Source organism: Meles meles, chromosome 6, assembly GCF_922984935.1.
Source record: "Meles meles chromosome 6, mMelMel3.1 paternal haplotype, whole genome shotgun sequence".
Lineage (NCBI taxonomy): Eukaryota > Metazoa > Chordata > Mammalia > Carnivora > Mustelidae > Meles > Meles meles.
In genome coordinates, this window is record NC_060071.1 from 9,783,389 (window position 1) to 9,805,644 (window position 22,256).

The window sequence follows — 22,256 nt, forward strand, 5'->3', positions numbered from 1 at the left end:
ATTATTTTATTTAAAGACTAGCTTTTTTTTTTTTTAAAGATTTTATTTATTTATTTGAGAGAGAGAAAGAGAGATCACAAGTAGGCAGAGAGGCAGGTAGAGAGAGAGAGGTGGGAGGCAGGCTCCCTGCTGAGCAGAGAGCCTGATGCGGGGCTCCATCCCAGGACCCTGAGATCATGACCTGAGCTGAAGGCAGAGGCTTAACCCACGAAGCCACCCAGGCGCCCCCAAAGACTAGCTTTTTAAACTCATAATGCAAACAAAGTTTGAAACCGTAACCACTCTGAAAGGAAGGCTTTTGAATAATGACAATACAAAGACAAAACAAAATACCTGAAACTTTTTTTTTTAACAAGAAAACACTAGCCAGCACAGAGGTTAGGACGTACAGACAGAAGATTTGCATCTTTCAGTTAAGAATTTTGCTCCAGCCTAGGTTACGACAGATAGATGTTTTGAGTCCTACACTGGCGATGACTTCTATCCTTGATGGGAAAGCCGGAGTCTTATTACCCCAAAAAGCCAGCAACATCATAATCAGCCCTGTGCTAGCCATGAGATGGCTAAGGCCTGGACAGCCAGGGGCCAGAGCAACTTTTGCAGGGACCACAAAAGGACCTTAGTGCGAATGAGTGAGTGGGGACCTAAGAGTCGTAACTGGCCCCATCCTTCACTGCTGTAGAACCGACTCAAGGATCAAGAAGCAAGCCCAGGAAAGAGATTTATAAAGAGCAGCAGAAACACTAGGTTCATCTGACCAACAGAGCAGTGTAATATCTGAAAATGTAAGCAGTTACAAACAAAAGTCAGAAATAAGTCCTTCTACCCATCCCATTTTCACCTCTTATTTTGATCTAAAAACCACCTCTTTACAACTCAGGTTCCTTAAAGCGAAGCTGACCAGGCAAGGCACAAAGCATAGGACAGCGTGGCTGATGACGTGTTTAAAGGGGATCCCTGCTACAAAATGGCGGGCACGACGGCGCATGAGCACTCCCCATTCTCCACGTCTGGAACACGGGGGTGTGCACGTCATTGTTACATATTTTTCCCTAGAAGAATCTTTCTGTCAAATGATCCGGTTATTAAGCTCTTGTCACCTAGATGTCAACCGTGCTATCTTAAAATCCCCACTTACCCAGCAATGTTCTGTATGGAGACACTTTTGGAGAGTGAGACACTCTGCTGGGACCGTCTGTTGGCAAACATGGGAATGGCGGTGGCTTCATCCGCCAGGAGGACGGCAGATCGAGGCCGCTCCTTGGGCTGTGAGGCTGTAAAGATAAGAGAGGACACCGCCTGAACCACGTATCCAAGCTCATGAGTAGTGACTCATGTAACAAATGCCAAAGAGAACAAATTTCTTTAAAACAGCTTTGTCCTGGGAGTGTAAGTGAGTACAAAAACTCTGCAGGAGACCATCTGGCAGTGTCTGTTGAAACTACAAATGCCTATATATCCTTTGACCCAGTAATTCCTCATTAGGATAGGTTTATGCTACCTTTTTTCCTTCTTTTTTAATGTAATCTCTGCTCCCAACATGGGGCTTGAACTCACAACCCCGAGATCAAGAGTCCCATGCTCCACCAACTGAGCTAGTCAGGCACCCCGGATATCTTGATTCCATAAGACATACTCGTAATGCTTAAAAGAACATATGTCCAAAGTCATTCAAGGCAATGTTGTTGCTTAAAGCAAAATATAAGCAATGACACAAATGAGTAGCCAAAGAAGATGAATGAACAAATTATGGTACATCATACAGTGACATACTCTGTAGCTTTAAAAAAAGTGGGTGCCCTCTCCATGAGCTGACACAGGACCTCCAAGATAATACTGTAAGGGAGGGGGGATCAAGGTCCAGAACAAAGTCGCACAACAGACTCTCATGTTTTAAAAAAAAGAAAAATAAGCCAAATTTGTATTTGCTTTACTTTCATAAAGAAACTTGAAGATACATATAAAACTAAGAAGAGTGGTTAGCGGTGGGGTGGCACGGAGATTAGGCAATGCGGATAAAGAATCATGGGTAATAGTATATTTAAACCCAGAAAGTAACTCAAGGTAAAATAAAATAAAATTGGGAAAATGTTCCGGATAGAAGAAACCAGAGGTGAGAGAGCCCAGCATTCTGTGCGAGCGCCTATCCAGCCACGTGGGAGGTGCTTGTGAGATAGGCAAACCCTAGCCCTTCTCGTCCCTTGTGGGTGGGACCCGGGAGTCCACACGTTTTAGGAGCTCCCCAAGTGATCCTTGTGCACATTGTCTGAGACGCAGACTCTGACCAGTTACTTTAATTTACAGCGGAGGAAAACGCAAAACGGTATCGTCACCCAGCTAAGCTGTTCTCCTACCGTGCAGGTCTCCTGAACATGCCCAGAGAGGAAGCCGGAGCGCTCATGCTACGCTCGAGTGGTCACCCTGGCATTTGGCTAACAAATTACTTTTCCTAGGTAACTGAGCTCGTGCCCCAGACTCGAGCTGCATGATGCTTCTATCCCCGCGAGTGTTGGGAGCTGCAGGAAATGAGACTGGGGCGGCTGCTGTGACATTGACAGTATTGCAGGAGGTTTCTGACTTAATAAAAAATTAACAAAACCATTAATTTCCAATTCAAATTCTACTTGGAGGAAGGTGAGACAGTAAAACATCAGAAACACACTATGTGAGGCACCTGGGTGGCTCAGTGGGTTAAAGCCTCTGCCTTCGGCTCGGGTCATGGTCTCAGAGTCCTGGGATCGAGCCCCGCATCGGGCTCTCTGCTCGGCGGGGAGTCTGCTTCCTCCTCTCTCTCTGCCTGCCTCTCTGCCTATGTGTCCTCTCTCTCTCTCTGCCAAATAAATAAATAAAATTAAAAAAAAAAAAAAAAAAAAAAAAGCACACTACGTGACCATATGACCAGACCCTTTGGGCAGGAAGCACACGAGAAGCATGAGATGTGGGTTTGCTCCAACAGGGAGCGAGCGCAACGGCAGAGAAGGGAATGTGCTGAAGTGTCCAAGGGCCTGGGGCCCGTCCTCGGTGTTTCAGGAGCGGGGGTCAGTGAGCGGATACAATCTGACGGAGGAGGAGACGCTGGCTCTGAGAACGGTATGGCTGTGGGTAGGCCGGAAGGAAAAGAGGACACTGATGAGGAGAACTGTATGAACGAAGGCGGAGATAACCGTGTAGCACAAGTAGAAGAGAACAAAGGGAAGGAAGGAAAGAGGATGCATATAAAGAATCCGTAGAAAAGGCTGCAGAATCAGAATGAAGTCATGCTATGCAGAACCCTAAAAGTGATAAACAACTGTTTTTTTTTTTTTTAAATTTTAAAAAAAATTTTTTAAAGTAACCTCCACACTCAGTGTGGGGCTTGAACTCACAATCCTGAGATCAGGAGTCGCATGGACTCAGCCAGTCAGGTGTCCCAAGAACAACTTTATTTTTAAAGGACAGAATAACGGGGTGAAAATAACAGTTTTCCCTTGTGAAGCCAATCCCTACTCTACTCAGGGAAGTGACGTAATAGTTCCGAGCCTCAGCTTCCCTATTTGTGGGGATGATGGCCGTAGCCACAGCTAACACTTTGGAGGCCTATTAGGTTCTTTACAGGTGTGATCTCCTTTAAACCTGACAACCACCCACTGAAACTGTTCTCATCTGTTCAAAGAGGAGGGATGTAGTGAATGCCCAAGGTCACACGGCTACAGAGTGGCAGGGCTGGGACTCAAACCCACACGACCTGAATCCACAATCTGTAGTCTTCACTACCATACTGCGTCAGGGGGTGTGAAACAGGAGCGAGAATACTTGTGGGGGTCAGAGGTAACATACATAACCTAACATACAATAGGTATTTAAAACAAAAAAGAAAGATGCTAGTTCTGAAGCAAGGGATAATGTCCCAGAAAAAATGTTTATGTAGGAGTAGAATGGTAAAACGTAGTGGAATGGGTTGGATCACTGCTTACAGTGGGTGTCGGGCTGGCAAAACCTCTCTTATAGTAGTCTATGAGCAAAGATTGAGCATCAGCAGACTTAACTCACCTAGAGGGAATTTGCACGCTTCTGGAAGAACTCAGAGCAAGTCCGTGTGGAGCGGTGGTCCTCAAGCTTGAGTGTGCATCACACTCGCCCAGAGATCTGTTCTGGCACAGATCACTAGGCTCCACCTCCAGGACTTCTGACTTAGTAGGTCTCAGTAGGGCCCAAGAATGTGCACTTCTTAACGATCCAGGAACTACACTTTGAGAAACACTGCCTTAGGGGGAGTCCCACGTGGGTTCCCGGAGAGCCAATTAAGATGGTACCCAGGACCGCATTATTTATGGTGGCAGCTGGAAATAACTTAGATATCCATCTTCAGGGGAACCGATAATTAAATTATGGAAGAGGTTTATGAAAGAATACCATGCAGCTGTCTGGAACAACAGCTCATACATAAGAACATGCACAGATCTTAAAATGACAGATTGAGAAAAAAGAATGAAGAAGTGTAAGTCTTACCTAACACAAATGCAACACACAAAACAGTTAAGATATTTTCAGACACAAACATCTGAGCAAAGACAGAGCAGATCACAAGGATATATGTTAAATAACTATATGGGCACTACGGAGGGGAAGGAAGGAGTTTGGGGATGGGGAATGAGAAAGGGAGAACATTAAGTAAAACCAAAGTGGAGCCTTGCGCACACTGGTTGAAGACAGTACTACGTGAGTAACTGAATTCTGTGTACCACTTGAAGTCCACTGGGAGAAAGAACTGTTTACTTAACTTCACAGTTTATAAACTAAATTATAAACAGTTTATAAACTAAATTATAAAAAAATTTTTTTTAAGATTTTGTGTATTTATTTGACAGAGATCACAAGTAGGCAGAGAGGCAGGCAGAGAGAGAGAGGAGGAAGCAGGCTTCCCGCTGAGCAGATAGCCTGATGCGGGGCTCGATGCCAGGACCCTGGGATCATGACCCAAGCTGAAGGCAGAGGCTTTAACCTACACTGAGCCACCCAGGCACCCCTAAAAATTTTTTTTTAATAAAAGATTATATTTATTCATTTATTCATTTGAGAATAAGAGAGAGAGAGAGAGAACACACAGTGGGGAGGACCAAAGGGAGAAGCAGGCTCCCAGCTGAGCAGAGTCTGACACGGGGCTTGATCCCAGGACCCCGAGATCATGACCTGAGCCCATGGCAGATACTCAACTGACTGAGCCACCCAGGCCCCTAAATTAAGAAGCTTAATCAGTAAGATCTCATTTTCTTTGTGCAACCCTGAGGCGCCAAAGACGAGTGTAATTGTCAACTCACGGAAGAGGAATTTCGAGATGCGTGGGATCACCTGCTTAAACACACAGACACAGGGCTGCCTTTCAAGCCAATACACATACTAGTCTAGAAGCCTTCCAAGGGAGTTTGATGGGGGAACACTAGGCTTTTGGTCAATCACCTGCAGCCCGCTCTAACTTACCACAAAATAAATGCTCAAATCTTGATTAAGAATAATAGATGACTATTACAAAAGTGTGTTTAAGTCCTGAACCAGGGAGTCAAGAAGGGCTGGAGGACAGGAGGACTGAGTGACTTACGCTTGCTCCTCATGATGACTGTGGGCAGCGAAGATGTATCCTGTGCCTGAAGGCTCCCTCTGGGCTGCTGAAGGAAAAAGGAAATAAATGAACACACAAGGACCGCACCCACAACTTCTCTTGGGTCAGGTCTCAAGGAGCCCAGAGGAAGGAGAGCTCCAGCTTGGCTCGCGGCCGACGGTGCTCGGCATCCCACTGGCCACCCCCCACGGGCTCTTCACTCGGAACCTGCCAAGCGCCAGGACCCCGCAAAGGCTGCTTCTCCTCCAGAAATGCCCAGTGCCCTTCGTCCCAGGGTCTCCCTTGATTTCAAGACCATGGGAGAACCGCCTCCTGGGTAAAGCCACCCATCACCTCCTTTCTTCTCACCCACAGCAGTGCCTGGCAGGCCCCGAGGATCCTGCACAGATCTCTACCTAGTTGCCCTCATCTCTGGTCACCGTCGGCCTGCCGCCTTCCCCGGAAGAGCGGCATCTGTGCCTTTTTTCATTTCTGTTTCTCCAGTGACTAGCGTCAACAAGGCACTAAACAGTCCTTAGGTACGGTACAAATTTCAGTTGAGATTTTTGTTGGGGCATGTAACAGAAACACTGTGTGTGAGCAATTACAGAGCAAAGGAATTTACTCTGAGATAAACTATCAATGGACATAGGTTACTTCCAATTTAAAAATGGAACTCTCCCTTTTAGGCTGTTCTCTTATAGGGGAGACGCTCCCTCTACCGTCAGCCTTCTACGGAGCCTGGTACATTCCCAATAGCGCTACGTCCCGTCAGATCACAAACTCGGCGCCCGTGGGCTTAGGCAGGCAACAGGGGAAGGAGGCAAGGGGGGCGGGGTGCAGAGGGAACCTGCACATCCTGTCAAGGGCGCGGCAGCCACTCAGCCCCCGGGGATTACACTTCTCATCCTTCTTCCCCAACATTTAGGGACCTACACCGCCAGATTCCATGCTGGATGCTTAGGATCTATCAACGGATCAAACATTCCTGACTTCAGACTGCTTGGCAAGTTCAGTCTTACACGCTAGTGGGAGGAAGGTGTCGACCACGCAAAATACATGCAGAAGTAAATACAGGCTGTTACACAGAAACTCAGAGGGTGAGAAGTACCACGGAGAACAGGAAAAAGAGCAAGCTGAAAATCGGGAACGCTGGCTACGAGGAAATAACCAGGGTTGTGAGATCTTCCAATTTTTTAAGGAGAAATTAGATACGAAATGGGATTAAAAAAAAAAAAACTGCATCATCAACAAAAATACTTCGAGAGCCAACCATAACTGATGTCGATGGGCTGGTAAGATCTGGGGCACAGAAGTGTGTCATTTTTACACCGGCTCAGACTCTCGGCCCCTGCATCATCTGGGAACTCAGAAATGCAAATTCCTGGGCCCCACCCTGGAGTGTGCAGGGGAGAGGGGTGCAGGGTCCCTGAGTGGACTTTAATGCACACTCAGTCTAGTGTGAGGCCGCCGCACTAGACAGACGTTTACTCTCCGATGAAGCCCACGGCACGCTGCGCATCATGTAGATGCAGCTGGAGAGTGCTCCTCTGACAAGGACAGAAGGACATTTATTTACAGGGGACTAGAACACCAAAAACCACGGAGGCTACCTCAAAGGTGGGCCCCCAAACCCACTCTCTTGAAGGGCCATCCGATAAGCGGTGCCCATTACCACACAGCGCAAGATCCCTCCCCACGCCAGGCGCTGCCTCTTCCTGCATCACATGACCAGAGCCAACTGCTCCATGCCCTGTGGACACTGGTGCCACGGGCAGGCCACGTCCAACCCTCCTCCACCCAGCTCCCCAGCAGCCCAAAGCCCCCGAGTGCCACCTGCTGCCCTCAGGGTGGCCACGAGGAAGCGGGCTGTGTGCGCAGCAGGGCAGGCCCGCAGATGTGCTTCCGAGCAAAACCACTTCGACAGCAACACAGAGACGCTAGAAATGCAGAGAAATGTGTATTCAACACAAGACTTCTGAAAGCATTTTGTTTTCCAAAAGCCACAGATTCCCAAGTGTGTCAGTGAAGAAGAGACTTGGTCGCTTCTGAGAAGAATGACTGTTTGGTTGTTTTGGTCTCAGGGTTGGTACCAAGTGATCACAACAAACAAAAACCCCAACCAGGCCTCTCCCCACCCCCAAGGAATGTCTTACCTTCATTTTGACCTTTGCACAGGAGGCCAGACTTTCTCTACAGCCTTTGTGGACAAACGCACTGCAACCTGGAAAGCAAGAAAAGCCCAAGGTGACTTCGACCAAGTTGAGAGATCTGGGAGTCTGCCTCCCTGCGGCCACAGCCGCTGGTGGATTCCTGAGGCTCTAACTGGGATTACAGACTGTGGTCCCTGCCAGAAAGCAGGCGCGTGACGTCATGGGGAGGAGGAGAGATGAGAGCAGATGTGATTTCTGAGACACCGAAACGAGAAGTCTGGAGCCTCTCAGGCAGGAAGCTGAGAGCTTACCGAGCAAAACGGAAAGTAAAAGTGTCTGCCGTCAACATGGGAGGTCGAAGTCACAAATCCACAAACAGAGCCCCTTGCCGGGACTTGGGATATCCGCATGGCTGTGTCAAAGGCAGAGTGGGAATCTGAGAGCCTCTTTATGTCCTTCTGCTTGGGATCTTAACCACCCCGAGCGTCCTGCCACCTGGCGGAGTCAGGAGACGCAAAAGAGAGGTGCTCAGAACCGCCCCAGGCACGTCAGGGCATCCTGACTCGGGATCAAGTGGGAGACTTCCTGAAAGACGGAGGGGAGACCACATCTGCCTATGACACAGCTTCAACCCTTACTTCTCACTCCCTCGGCGCCCAAGCCACAGACGCAAAAACCCCCGCTCTGGGCCTCAGAAGGGCTGCTGTCCGCTCCTGCTGCTGCTATGAAGTCACAGAACAGAACCGCGCCGGGAGGCCAGAGGGGAAGCAGAAGCAAACAATGGGTCTGTCTGTGGGGACACCCAGTGACGAGGACCACTCCGGGAAGGTTCCCTGAGAAAACGAACCGGACACCATTCAACAGGCAGCACCACAGGTCCTGCCCGCGTCCGCTCACTCACGGTGGGCGGAGACGCCTCTTCCCACAGGCCCTTTCTCAACAGTTGCTCCCGCCACGCCTACTCGGTTCACGGAGCTCTAGGGCCGCCTGCCACGCTGTACCGTCATGGTCTCCCAGTGTTCTCCAGAGCGCTGCATCTCTTGCTGAGTCTCTACGTCTCTCTAGCACAGGGCCTGGCTCACGGCTCCTATTCAAGACCTACTAGGTCCCCTCTACGCAAAGGCCAAGTGCCCTGACACGACCTGGTTATAAGACGTGAGATGCCAACTCATTAGCGCTGACAGGAGCCCAGGAGGAACTGCTCTGCGAGACATCTGATTTAGGTCCCGGCTCTGCTAGTTAGTGCGGCGCACGCAAGTCGTTCCGTAGTGCCTCAGTTTCCCCATCCAGTAAATGAGAGGAGGGTCCACCTTCTCCCGTGGGATAATTTTTCAAAGTAAATTCCACTGGAGTGTCCCACAAGGTTCACGGAGCTAAAGATTTCAGCTTCTGTGTCACGTGAATTACCACTAAGGTAGCCCCAGCCACCCCAGAGGTTACGGTCAGGGAAGGGCCCTGACTGGAGAAGTCTTGACCACCACCCAGGAGGCTCTCAGGAGCACGTCTGCTTTTGTCAACAGGACGGGCCACGGTCGCAACCAGTTTGGGGTCCTGGGGGTGGGGTGAGGCTTTATTCTGGGCCTTTCCCTCCTAAGCCTGCCTCTTCCCCCATGTAGCCTCTTCTGGCTTCATCCCTCATGACATTCACTCTCTGGTCACCTTTCTGTTAAGGAACCTGAAGAGACACCTAAGTTCCTTTACCAATGGCAGGACATGGAGAGGCTCTGCTGAGAAAGGCCAACGTCCGCACCAAGGAGAGGAAAATCCCAGAAGTAACTCAGTCAAAACTCTGTTCCAGCCCCGCCCTGTGTTCTTCTCCAGGAGCAGATGGCAAGGGAGTGATCTGGATGCCATGGTCCTTGTCATTTCTACCGCCTGAGGTCACCTCCATGTAAGCCGTGAGTTGCTCTAGAAGTCGGCGGTGAGAGAGAGGTTATATGCCACTGACCAGGAACGCTGGGGTTTCTCAGCAATGTCCCTTTCTGGGCATAAGGAAAGAGACCCCTGGGGAGTGACTCATTCTAATCAGGAAAAGCAAACATTTGGGGGATGTTTCTCTAAAGAACCGGAAACCACTGGCTCTCATTAATTTGTCCAGTTCTCTGTGACTTGAAAATAAGGATCAATTTTGATAAAGAAGTCACTGTTTTTCTACTGAGAGAAACAGGAGAACCACACACAGAAATCCAGGTGACTCCTGAGATGCCAGTGTGGCTATGCCCTTGTTTACCAGGACCCAGACCCCGGCGAAGCCGGGCTGGAGACTTCATGCCTCCCCAGCCAGCAGTCTTCTAGGAAAGTCCCAAAGAGGCAACAGGTGGGCTGGACCGTTATGTATGTCTTCTGGTTTGTACTTAACTTTGTTTTTGGCCTCTCACCTCCCAGACACTCTTTGGTGGCTCCCGTCATCTTTAGGATAAAGCTCAAATTTCCCACTTGGCTTGACATGGCCTGCCATGCACGAACTTCCAGATGCTCACCGTGTTTCTGGTCCTGCCTGTGAGCCCTGAGCAAACGGTCTTTTGTGCTTGTGTCCCTTTCCCTGACTGGGTTGGCAGGACTCACCTCGATGAAGTCCTGACTCACCCAGGAAAGAAAAGACTTCCCACCGCTGCTCTTTTGGAATTCCACACTGAAAATCAGTAATGTTTTTGGCATCGATGGGCAACAGAGGAGGTGGGATTTGCCTGAGAACCTGCCACTAATTTCGATCTACAAGAGACCAGTCAGTACACTGGGACATGACCTGTCTCCCCAGTCAGCTCTAACACCAGAGAATTAAGCAAAGGCGATTTCTGAAGAGGTGGTGCCTTCACTTTTAAACAGACTTCAGTAGCATTCAAGTTTTCAGGCCAGTGTTTGAGATGTAAAAAAGACAACTCCAACTGATGAATCACGCACGCAGATGTAATAATAAAATGTACTTCTAAAAAACAACTTTTCATACAAATTCACTTTCTTAGTCAGCTGAGACAGGTCCCCAAACCTCTCATGAGCTGAAATCATAATGTGGTCCATAATAGGGCTTGAGTCTCAGTGGTAAGTCAATTCGCGTGGACGTCTGCCTAACATACTCAAGTACCTACTTGAAAAACACTCAGCTTGTTACCAAGTCGTCCCGGACTCTGTTTGCAGCCACAGTTTTAGTGGTGTGTGGAGTGGTTAAGAAACTCTGGCCCCACTGACATCAGCCAGAGTCACGAGGTTAGAACCTTCTTCTCGGTTCTGGAACACAGACAATTACCAAGAACAGGAGACCCGAAGACACTGTCAAGCTCTCTGCCACAAACCAGACCATGTTGTCAGGGAGATCCAAAAATTATTTGGCCTTTTATTTATTTAAAAGAAAAAGATTTCCTAATAGCAGTAAGCAACACGCTTTCATTCTTCAAGGCTATTCAGAAAGGTCTCAGCACAGTGGTTTATGAGAACAGAGTCGGCTCCTTAATTAGATTCCTCTGAATTTAAACACAAACAGCTCAGCCTTAACAACTTCTTTTTTTCACTACAAGGAGGCATCAGACAAAAGAACATGAAGGAAAACCCACATAACTGGGAAATATCATCTATCTGATTTTTTTTTTTTAAACCTCTGCCGCCAACCGCCACAGAGTTGTGGTGAGCTGTTTATATGACACGCTATCTCTCTTTCAGCAGAAAAACAAAAAACAACTGGTAAGAAACTCTGAAACGACACTTTGAAGGAGGGTAAGAGGAACGGCCCTACCGAACGGTACTGAAATCACAGGACGGCACGGGTACGAGGACGGCTACGAAAGGGAGGAGTCACCTTCTTGAGTTCTGAAGTGAGGGGACTTCCCACCCTGAGTCACTGATCATCCTCAGGGAACATGCTAGGAATCCTGCCTAGCAGAGGCCCATCTGAGCAGCAAAACGGATCCGGGGAAAATCCTCCGATCTTTCTCAAGGAACAGGATGAAGGGTTACCTTTAAGACAGAAAAGTGCTACTGCTTCCCATCATTTCAACCAGAAACTAAAACGAAAACTAAAACAAGCGATAATGGGCACAGCAACAAGCCAGTTTGTATGAGCAAGTTGGAAATACATTCTCCAAAATTCTTTCTGCAACTTTTTTTTGTTTCAGATCTCTGGGAAGTGTGAAGCGTGGTTTGGACTGATAGATCGTGTTAGCTACAGGCTAAGCTACAAGGCACAGAAAATGTTCTTTGTAGCTGGTGTAATAACCACAGAGCTGATGTACAGAACAAGAGGAAAGCCACAGAAGAGAGGCCCACCACCTTCGCTGAAGGGCTCATGTAACAAGCACTGGTAAGTGCGCCTAAGAATGCCGGTAAACATGAGAGCCCTGCCTGAGTGGGAATTGATGGGCTCCTCTTTCGCCTCCCTTTCCCCTAAGCGACAAATGTCTTTTCTTTAATCGATTATGTGTATTATACTATCCCATGTAAGCAATGAAGTCTACACATCAGAAAACAACATCCAGAAAGCTGCCTTCCCAGATGAAATCCAAAGCAAAATCCGACCAGCACACGTTCTGAACACTCTCCTGTTTCCTATTTAGAGTGTAGCTGATCTGCTTGTTTATTTTTTTAATCAAGAGAAACAACCTACCACAAAAGTACTCAGAAGCTGCTAACACAACAGAAAGTAAATCAGCAATCATCTCAAGATCATCTTACATCTGTTTAAAGCAAATAAAACAGAACCACTGACAAGATCTGAAACCCAAACATAATGAATTCCTTACTCTGAAGGACTCCACCATGCATTCCAAAGACCAGATTATTTGTGGCAGCTGGAGGAACAGCTGATTTTTCAAGGGAAGCTTTATGTAGCCGAAGAAGTAAGAATTGGAAAGACACTCTTTCCTTTCCCATTAAAGAGACCTAACCCTAAAACAAGAGTGGAATTATGGCTGAGGAAAAAAAGACCTGCCAGATTTCTCCTAAATTAAAATACCTCGGGGGCGCCTGGGTGACTCAGTGGGTTAAAGCCTCTGCCTTCAGCTCAGGTCATGATCTCAGGGTCCTGGTATCGAGCCCCGCATCGGGCTCTCTGCTCAGCAGGGAGCCTGCTTCCCCTCCTCTCTCTCTGCCTGCCTTTCTGCCTACTTGTGATCTCTCTCTCTATCAAATAAATAAATAAAAATCTTAAAACAAAATAAAATAAAATAAAATACCTCGAAGCGGTCCTGGCAGGGGGCTTTAGTCTTGGCTTTTGTGGTTTGTTTTCGCCAAACCCCCACCCCCACCGCATAGCAGGCTGCAAAGAAACTATATGGAGGTTTCATTCTTGCTGTTTCCAGTGTCTGTGATCAGGACCATTTCCATGCAAGTCCACGGAAAGGGATTCAAGCTTTCTTCCTGGATTATGACTTACTTCAGACTGGTCCAGGTGTATACCAGTGGGGTCGAGAGATGTTGATGGGTTTTAAAATGCTCTATCCTGTTGAATGGCTTAGTATATGCATGCAGAGGGATATGTTAAAGGGACTAATGACATTTGGAAGACTGGTGCCCCATCAGTATCAGCCACCATCATCTATCAGTACGATGGGCTATGTGGCTCATCTTCCCAAACCATGACTCAAACCTGACCGAGCAGGGGCTTGGGTGGGAGGCTCCAGGAGTCAGCCACAGAGGGTTATGTTAAACCAAAAAGGAAAGCTACCAGGAGGGTAAGTGACTAACTGGAGGGATGCTACATTTCCTGAGACTCCTGGGAAGATCCTGAACATGGGAGGGGATGGAGAAAAAGGAAAAAAAGGTTCTGAATCTCCAAATTACTCATATTTTCCACTTCCTGCTAAGATAACAGATGGTGTTTCACACACATAAACATTCATCGCAGGCTCTGTTCTTCAGGAAGCTGCAGAGAATCAGCTGATTGCTTTTGCTCCGTTGGGAAAATGACTACATATTGTTCCCTTGCTTTCAAGCCTTGATTTTCTTTCTGTGTGGCAGGCTGCACACTGGCATACACACATCTTAATGCCACCACCAAATGCGGAGCCTATTTCAACACTCCCCCAGGGCTGAGTGCAAAGCTGCAGGGGGACAGGGAGCAAGCTCTGAGGAGGGCTGGCATGCGAATGAACCCGGGATTTCTGAGCCTTAGGTGCAGAAGAAAGGAACAGTCAGGCCCTATCAAAGTGTTTCTTCTTGCTGCCTGATTCTTTCAGCTTAAACTTCAAAAATATTACTCTTTTCCCTTGTTTTTGCAGAGCTGGGAGAACTAACATAACTTGTGACATTTTTACTAGATCAAGCTACTGCCATAAATCAAAGAACCACGGGCTGAGGATGTTGATACTCCCTTCCCTTGACAGACCTCCAATCAGAAAAGTCTCCAGGTTCCCAGGCTGGACTCATGAAATACTTTGCTTCCAGAAGAAACAGTTAAGCTAAACAGACCAATCCATATAAGTTCCACCCCATTATAAGTTTATAAATACTGTTAGCATAAATTGAGTAGCCAATCTGGTATGTGATTGGTTTCCTCCTTTAAAAAGTCTTGAGTGAGAAATACTGTGAAATACCATCAAATGTGTAAAATACTTAGGGTGGCTTTTCGAGTCACAATTTTAACATTTACTTTTAAAGTCAGCAAATGAAAACAATGAAGTTGCTTTAATGGATCTAAAAATCAGAAATTAGAGCTGCCTAGGACAGCTGGAACTACCTCAGCATCGAATTTACACTCCTGTATTTTGTTTTGCGTACACAATATGGGGACATCTTCGTTCACACAGATGAGTAGGTTCCAAATATTAGCAGTTTAAAAATGGCTTTCTTTGCAATCACATTATATTCTTCAATTAATTAGAAATAGGAGAAAAAATGCAAACAGTAGGTAGGCTGATAGCTGAAGTTAATATGCTAATGTTGGGCGCCTGGGTGGCTCAGTGGGTTAGGCCTCTGCCTTCAGCTCTGGTCATGATCTCAGGGTCCTCGGATCGAGCCCCACATTGGGGTCTCTGCTCGGCAGGTAGCCTGCTTCCCCTTCTCTCTCTGCCTGCCTCTCTGCCTACTTGTCATCTCTCCCTGTCAAATAAATAAATAGATAAAATCTTTAAAAAAAATACTAATATGCTGATGTTAATATCTGGTTATATTTTGAGCATGTGGATTTTTAATTCAGGTTTAAAATTAGTTTTTTATATATACATATATTTATTTATTCAAAAATCCATAGAACTTACAAAACAGTTCCACCGGAAAAAAAAAACACAAAACCTGAAAACCACTACTCAAACTATTTAATTACCACACAGTCTTGTGGCTGATAACTTAAGTCTACGAGTCTCAAACCTCCCACATTTAGTTTTTTTCAGTACAAGAACCCACACAAGTGATTCTTCATGGGTCCCTCTCGTATCCTGGGGCCACAGAAGTTTCTAAGAGGTATCCCAGATCCCCCTCTCCAGGGGAAATCCTAGTGCACACTATTCCAATATTGTGAGCAGTTCCACAGCCTAGGAGGACTGGATATGCTTCCTCCTGGAGGGAGCCCAGCAAAAGAGAGGCTCCACGTACGTTTGACAGGAAGAGGTATCGAGAAAACAAAAGGCTCAAGATGCCTGTGGTTAGAAGAAGTGCATTGTCCTGCATCACAGGACAGATGTTTTTGCTATCTGACAATCAATCCCATCCCAGCTGCAGGTTTAATTCTGAGCCATTATAGTCTCATGTAGGCTAAGAATTAATATAGCCAAGGAGGGTACGATTCAACTGCTTCAACCTATAAAATATATATATATAAAAAAAATCAATGGTGGTGGAAGATAAAACATTTACTGAACATCAATGAGAAAACCTTTTCCCATCTGAATTTAAACTGAAAAGTTGTCTGGAGCCAGTCATGGCGGGAGTCATCTATCTACTATAACCAGAAACCAATGGTTCTCACTGTTCCCTGCGGCACAAAGGAAAAGATTCTTTGGGTCTTCAAAGAAGATCTTCCATCTCCTCCATCCCTAACTCTTCTGATACTACTTCACATCCGTTTCGGGACCGTGAGTCTGCGGAATCAACTACGTTGCTTCTTACTCACACTGGTGCCGTCCGTAACAGTGGAAGAGCAGCTCTCGAGTCTCCTGCCAAGCTGTTTTCTGGTATCATTTTCCTCTTTGTCCATTAAGTTCTTAAATCAAGTACTGACATATTTTGCTGTTTCATCAGAGACCAGCTGACGACCAGAAAAATCTTTAAGTTATCACAGATCCAAGGTTTACACTTTGTTTTTGCTCGAACCAACTCTATACAAAAGCACAGTCTTAAAAACTCAAGCAAGACGGGAGAATAAACTTTAAAGTCTTCCTGATCTCTCCTCGTCTCTTCCTTTAAATTGATACTAGTTTGGGGTATGTCCTTCTCTTGCTTATTTATAGAAAGAATGACTGTTCACTTGTTTTCTGTAAATTCAGGTCATACGTACAGTTCTACCTGCTGTCTTTTCAACTTATCAGAGTGTCCTGGAGATCTGTTTGTGTCGGCAGAGTTAGCGCAGGGGCTGGCGGACTGCAGTCTATGAATTCGGCCCACATCCATTGTGTGAATAGAGTTTCACAGAACCCAGCCACGTTTACTTTCCAGGCCTCATCTTGGGCTGCCCCCACGTGTGCTCCAGGAGCAGAGTCAAGCTGCTGAGACAAAGACCTGCAAAGCCCAGGACCCCTTCTGCCAGCTCCTCTACAGGAACATCTGGCTGACCCTCAGTCTGGTCTTTGTAGTATCAGCTCCAAATTCCATCTAACCAGTATACAATATTTTATGGATGGTTATTTATTTAGTTCCTTTGAATTTCTCTGTGTTACAAATAATGCTGCAAGGAGTAGGTACCAAGGTTTTTGAAGAGTTTTGAGAACTCTTCTCAAATGCCGCAGTGTAAGCAACTTGAGAAGCGCACCTCTCATCTCATTATTCCCGCCTCTGAAAAGAAAGGACAACCACGTCATGCAGCCGAGGTGCCAAGTATGGCTACAGTGGCAAATATACCACAATATATAAGCACATCAAATTAGTGTGTTGCACACCTTACATTTACACAATGTTATGTATCAGATATATTTGGCTGGGAAGGAAAAAAGGTGCCTGACACATACTGCCGTTCAATCAATATTTCTCGACCAACAGCTTCTGAATGGATCACAATACCAAACACAGTGCTTGGCAGAGACAACTGGTCTTTGCGGATGAACTTCAGTTAAGGAACTCCAGCGCATAATTATTGACTGTTAAATGTCAAAAATAAAGCCAGTCTGCAGTCCTAAGAGTTTCTAGAACCTTCACCCAGCTCTCCCTTTCCTAAAGCGGGGGACAGAATGGAAGTCGTTTTCTTCCTTTGTAAACAGAAATCACAACTGTCCAGCGATGGTGCGGAAGAGGTTTTTGCTCCTGTTGAAAAATCTCCGTGAAGATCCTTCCAGGGCTATTTTTATTCCTGAAATGTTATTGTTATTTTTCAAATCTACCCCTTAGCTGTTCTGTTCTTTCATTAGAAATTCTATTTCTTTCAACCTCTTAATAAGCCTCAACATCTTCCCCTGTTTGTGCCTTTGCTAACTTCCTCATGGCAGTTGACTTCCTTATGTGGTGTCTGTGTATTTTCTTTCTTTCTTTCTTTCTTTCTTTCTTTTTTTTTTAATTTATTAGAGAGAGAAGTGTGGGTGCAAGTGCAGGGAGGGGTAGAGGGGGAGGGAGGGGTAAAGGGGGAGGGAGAGAGACAATCCCAAGCAGGCCCAGCGCAGAGCCTGACATGGGGCTCAATCCCATGACCCCAAGATCATGACCTGAGCTGAAACCAAGAGTCAGATGCTCAGATGACTGAGTCACCCAGGCGCCCATGCAGTTTAACTGAAAGCTCAGTTTCAGCTTTATAGGACCTTTCCTCCCGTGGGAACCTCCAGCCAGCCTGTCTTGTCAGTGTGACCCTGCAGGGCTGGTCAGTGTTTGTGTCAGTGGAGGTTCCTTAGTGTTTACCGTTCTCAGATTGGGATTTCATTCAACCGCTTGTGAGAACTAGTTTGGAGTATGGATGGTGTGAATTTGGACCCCAGGTTAGTAGATAGGGCAGAATTCTCACTCAGAGTCCTGGGAGAAGGCAGGCACGTTTCCTTGCTGCTTCGGAAGGACCAGGCGGTGGAGTTTTCCCAAGTTGTTCAGCACGGATGTCACAGTCTCTAAAGCTCTCGGTTTTATCCAGGTCTGAGCTCCAGCTCCCACTCTGTGCCCTGGGGCCACATATCCTGCTCCCTCCTAGGAAGGCTCTTTACTGCTCTGATTCTGGGTTTTCTTCAGGGATTTTCCTTTCTGCACGCTTGGCTATGAATTTTTTTTTTTTTAATATATTGCACTGGATATTTCTGCTTTATAGCAGAACACAAACTATGTTCAGTCTGCTTCACTGAAGTTCTCTGAATATCAATTTCATACTGTCGAGTCAAGAGACAGGAGGTCTTTCTGTTTTTCTCTGAGACCATGGCTCCTCAAATGGAGAAGAGGCACTTTGCAGGAGGGATACACAAAAGGATTCTTTGGGATATGGGAGGAAGGTTTTGCAGCTTTCATTTATATTGACTTTAAAGAGAAACAGAATTGATGTAGACGATATATTGGTGCCTCACTCAGCCCCTAAGTTGGGAAGCTTCACTTGACACGTGCTAGAGGTTTCTAGAGGTGAGAGCACTCGAAAGGGGCTAGGATAGCGGCGCCTGTCCTCATTCTAGTACCTTCAGCACGCTGTGATGAATGGAAATGTATAGGGGCTCAATGCAGTGAGCTTATGGATTATATTAGTTCCAACTAGAATAAATTGAGGAAGTAGCTTACACAAATTCCTGCAAAGAAACCACGACCTAAGACAGTCTTGTTAAGACTAATAACCAGCAAACAAAAAAATGGCAAATCTGAATTCTCTTATTCCTAGAATAGTTTTCTTTTCCCTTTTCTTTCTTTTTGTTCTTCCTCTTCTCTCCTTCCTTCCTTTCTTTCCTGACCCCCCCCCCCCCCACCCTTTCTCTGTTGGGCCCGGGGTGGGTGGAGGGAATCTTAAGCGGGTTCTACACCCAGCACAGAGCCCAATGCAGGGCTCCATCTCACAACCCTGAGATCGTAACCTGAGCTGAAATCAAGAGTCAGATGCTTAACCGAATGAGCCACCCAGGAGCCCCGAGAATGAGCTCTTTGTAAGTATAGGGCAGGACAAGCGTGTAATTCTTACATCAAATATACATACCCTGTGCAAGTAGTCTAACAACGTTTTAATGATACATGAACATACTAAAAAGTGCTTGGTGATGACTGTCCTAAGCAAACAAGTTATTCTGGTACCAAGGAGCTGTGTCAAATGGCTAAGAAACTAACCAGAGGACATTTAGTGGGGCGTCCCAGGGAAGAGCCTCATAGAACCTGGGCCCCAAAATAAATACGCAGGAGGAAGCAGACAGTGGTGGCTCTGGTTTTCTAGCGGGCACAGAAAACTCAGCACTATGCTGCAGTGCTCCATCTCCTAGTAAGGACGTAAATGCGTGTGATATACACAAAGATCTCAATAAGAGCTCCTCCCACGAGGCGGTGGTTTTTTAAATAGGACAGTACAGCAAACAGTGCAACAGACAACATTTGGGATATAATAGCTCCACAAAAGTCGTCTTGAAAGAGTGTGATCATAAAGCCAGTCATTCAGAAAGTCACGACAGCAGTGGCAGCCACAAGCTGGGCCGCGGACTAGCTTAACTGGGTGGAAATCATTTTTTGCAGTAGCTTTGAATCTGCTCAAACAAGCTTTTAAAAACTTCAGCTTCCAGTAAGTTAATTATTTTTGGTAACAAACCACTTGGGATACTCTGTACAAATGACTGAGAACAAGACAAGGTCATGATGTCCTGATCGTCTGAATCCGTCACTACTTTGTCTGATGTGGGTATAGGGAGAACACAGTGCTCATCACCTTGGCCTCCTGGGTGACCGGGCTGGGCCTGGAGTGGCTGGCTCTCCAGACTGTCCCTCCTGGCCACAGCAGCCTCACTGACTTACCGCAGTGTGCACTGCTAATATTACTTTCTCTCTATCCAGTGACAGCGTTTTTGGGACACAGTGCCTTCGAGCAGGGCCAGATCCATCCCATAGCCTATTTTTATATTGCCCATACACGACTAATGGTTGTTACATTTTTAAATGGCTGGGGGGGGGTAATAAAGATGAGTACTTTATGACACATAAAAATCACATGATTCCAGGCTCACCACTGGTGAAGTCTTACCGGAACACAGCCGTGCTCACTGGTCTACGAGCTGCCCAGGCCGCTTCTGCACGACAGCAGAGGTCAGCAGCGGTGCAGGGACCATCCAGCTCACGGAGTCTAAGATATGTGCTCGTGGCCCTTGACAAAACAAAGCTAGCCATCCCCTGCCCAGTATCTAATCCAACCCAGGACGTGGGGTCAGTTCGCAGACTTGGCTTTAAGGTGGTTTGAAGGAGGTCAGCCACAGGTCAGTGTGGGACATTTCTGCACGTATGCAGATGTCTTCTCGTGGCCGTCACCGGGACCTGATGCTGGGAAAGGGCTGAAGCATCCGACAAAGTGCCAGAATAAGAAATGAGCGCCTAGGACCTGACGAGGGACTGCTGTGTCGCTTTAGAGTTTGAGGCTAGGAGGCTGTTTCGATGCAGACACAGATTTCTGAGGCAGGCAGGGGCTTGGGGGCAACAGAACAGAATATAAGAAATTGGGGCTCTCTGCAAAAATGTACCGGCTGCATGTTCTACATTTGGAACTGACAACACACGGGATGTTTAGGCAGACATAACAGGCCGACCTCCCCACACACACCAGGAAGGGATATGGGTAGATGCATGGGAAACCAGGAATGAGCCTTCCCGAGCCCGGAGCGCCGCGTCTCGCAGGATGAGGCGGTTGCGTACCTGCACACGTGTAGGCATCCTTGCTGGTGAAAGGCTTCACGCACTGGCTGCAGCTGATTGGACCCACGACAGGGATGGAACTGAAAGTGTGCCCGTTGACCGTCTTCTTGTCCTTCTCTTTCTCCTTCAAATCTTTCTCCTTCTCCTTGATTTTCTCTTTCTCCTTCTCCTTTTCCTGCCAAAGTAATGAGCCAACAGTTAACGGAACACCAGAGGCCCTCCTCTCGCTTGGGCATCCAGGTGGATGGGGTCACTGGTGTGCGGTGGTGAATGCTTTGGATGAAAGTTAAGAGCACTGTCCTGGACAATGGTTTTTCTAGGTGGTGAGCATTCAGGCTACACTGGAAACGCTATAGGAAGACGCGTTCACACCGATGGACACAACATTCCAGGACCAGTGCTGGGAAGAGGCTTCTGGATCAGGAGGAGGGGACTCTGGGGTGGCCTATGAGACCTCCTCAGCAAGCCCAAGCGCAGCCCACGGAGGAAGCCAGCAACGAGCAGAGGGCCGGCAACAGGAGGGGAGCAGAAAGGACTGCAGCCATTCTCGGAGCAGCCTCAGGGAAGGGAAGATGATGGGATGGCAGGAAGCATTTCTCGGGTTAGCCAGAGGTATGAACTGTCCCTGACATACACATATACCGCTGTCGTCATCTAAAACAATTCCTGCAATACGGGCGCCACGAAGTTCATGATCATGACAACTACTAAACACCTTACGCTCTCAGTCAACGCCGTCTAAGTACAAGACTGTCTCAGTCTCTGCAACTCTGAAGTGTGCAGGGAGGGTGTCACGCTTGTGTAACTGAGAAGATCAAGATGATAAATACCAACCACAATTCTGAACAGCTGCTATGTGCCAAGAACGACAGCAGGCGACTTACACATATTTTCTCCTAACAACCCAGTGAACTACTGGTTATCATCTCCACGGCACATCTGAGGAGACGGAGGCTCTGAGATGTTTAATACTGTGTCTGAGACCACACGTCAGTAACTGCCCGTGCTGGAAAGAAGATTCAGATCTGGCTGACTCCACAGGTCTCTCATTCACGACACTCCACCACCAGGGGCTGGCGAGGTGTGTTGACTCACAGAGGGTCACACTCAAGTAAAAATACTTGAAAATACTCAAGTAACTGGTAGTCAACATCACGACCCAGGCCTCCCGACATCCTAATTCAGAGCCCATCCACTGTACCAAACTGGCGAGTGCTGATGAAGTCTGATTCATGCATGGTCCTTGGTTAACAGAACACGTATAATAAAAATCTTAAGAACCAAACTGCTATACTTTAGAACTGTACAAATTAAGGAGACAGGTAGAAAAAGTATTTCACTTTACATGAACAGGAAACTGTTCTGAGTGACAATCAGTAACCACTAAAGTACGTAATAGTCTAATAACAATAACAAGTGGAGTTTTTTTCAAATAATTTCTCTCTCCTAACTAAATTTTGCTGTAGGCTTCTCTGCGCATAGACATTAAACCAAAAAGCATCTACCTCTTTGCTTCAGAAAGCTAAAGCGTGCTCCAAGACTTGGAAAAAACCTTCTGTGCAACTAACATTCTCTCAAGCCTTTCAATGCTCATCAAATTCGAATAAATAATAAATAATACC

General features: G+C 46.9%; 1 protein-coding gene across 11 annotated transcripts in view; it reads right to left on the bottom strand.

The window, feature by feature from the left end:
• The window catches only part of AKAP13 (A-kinase anchoring protein 13), a 320,007-nt gene that overhangs the window by 29,244 nt on the left and 268,507 nt on the right, over window positions 1-22,256 (bottom strand). For 9 of the 11 annotated variants that reach the window (XM_046008539.1, XM_046008544.1, XM_046008541.1 and 6 more), the window contains 4 exons: window positions 20,635-20,809; window positions 7,732-7,799; window positions 5,576-5,642; window positions 1,139-1,274 (listed from right to left, as the gene is read on the bottom strand). In XM_046008539.1, the coding sequence (XP_045864495.1) occupies window positions 1,139-1,274; window positions 5,576-5,642; window positions 7,732-7,799; window positions 20,635-20,809 (446 nt within the window). The remainder of the gene's footprint in view (window positions 1-1,138; window positions 1,275-5,575; window positions 5,643-7,731; window positions 7,800-20,634; window positions 20,810-22,256) is intronic. The other 2 variants (XM_046008537.1, XM_046008546.1) reach the window with 1 other exon arrangement.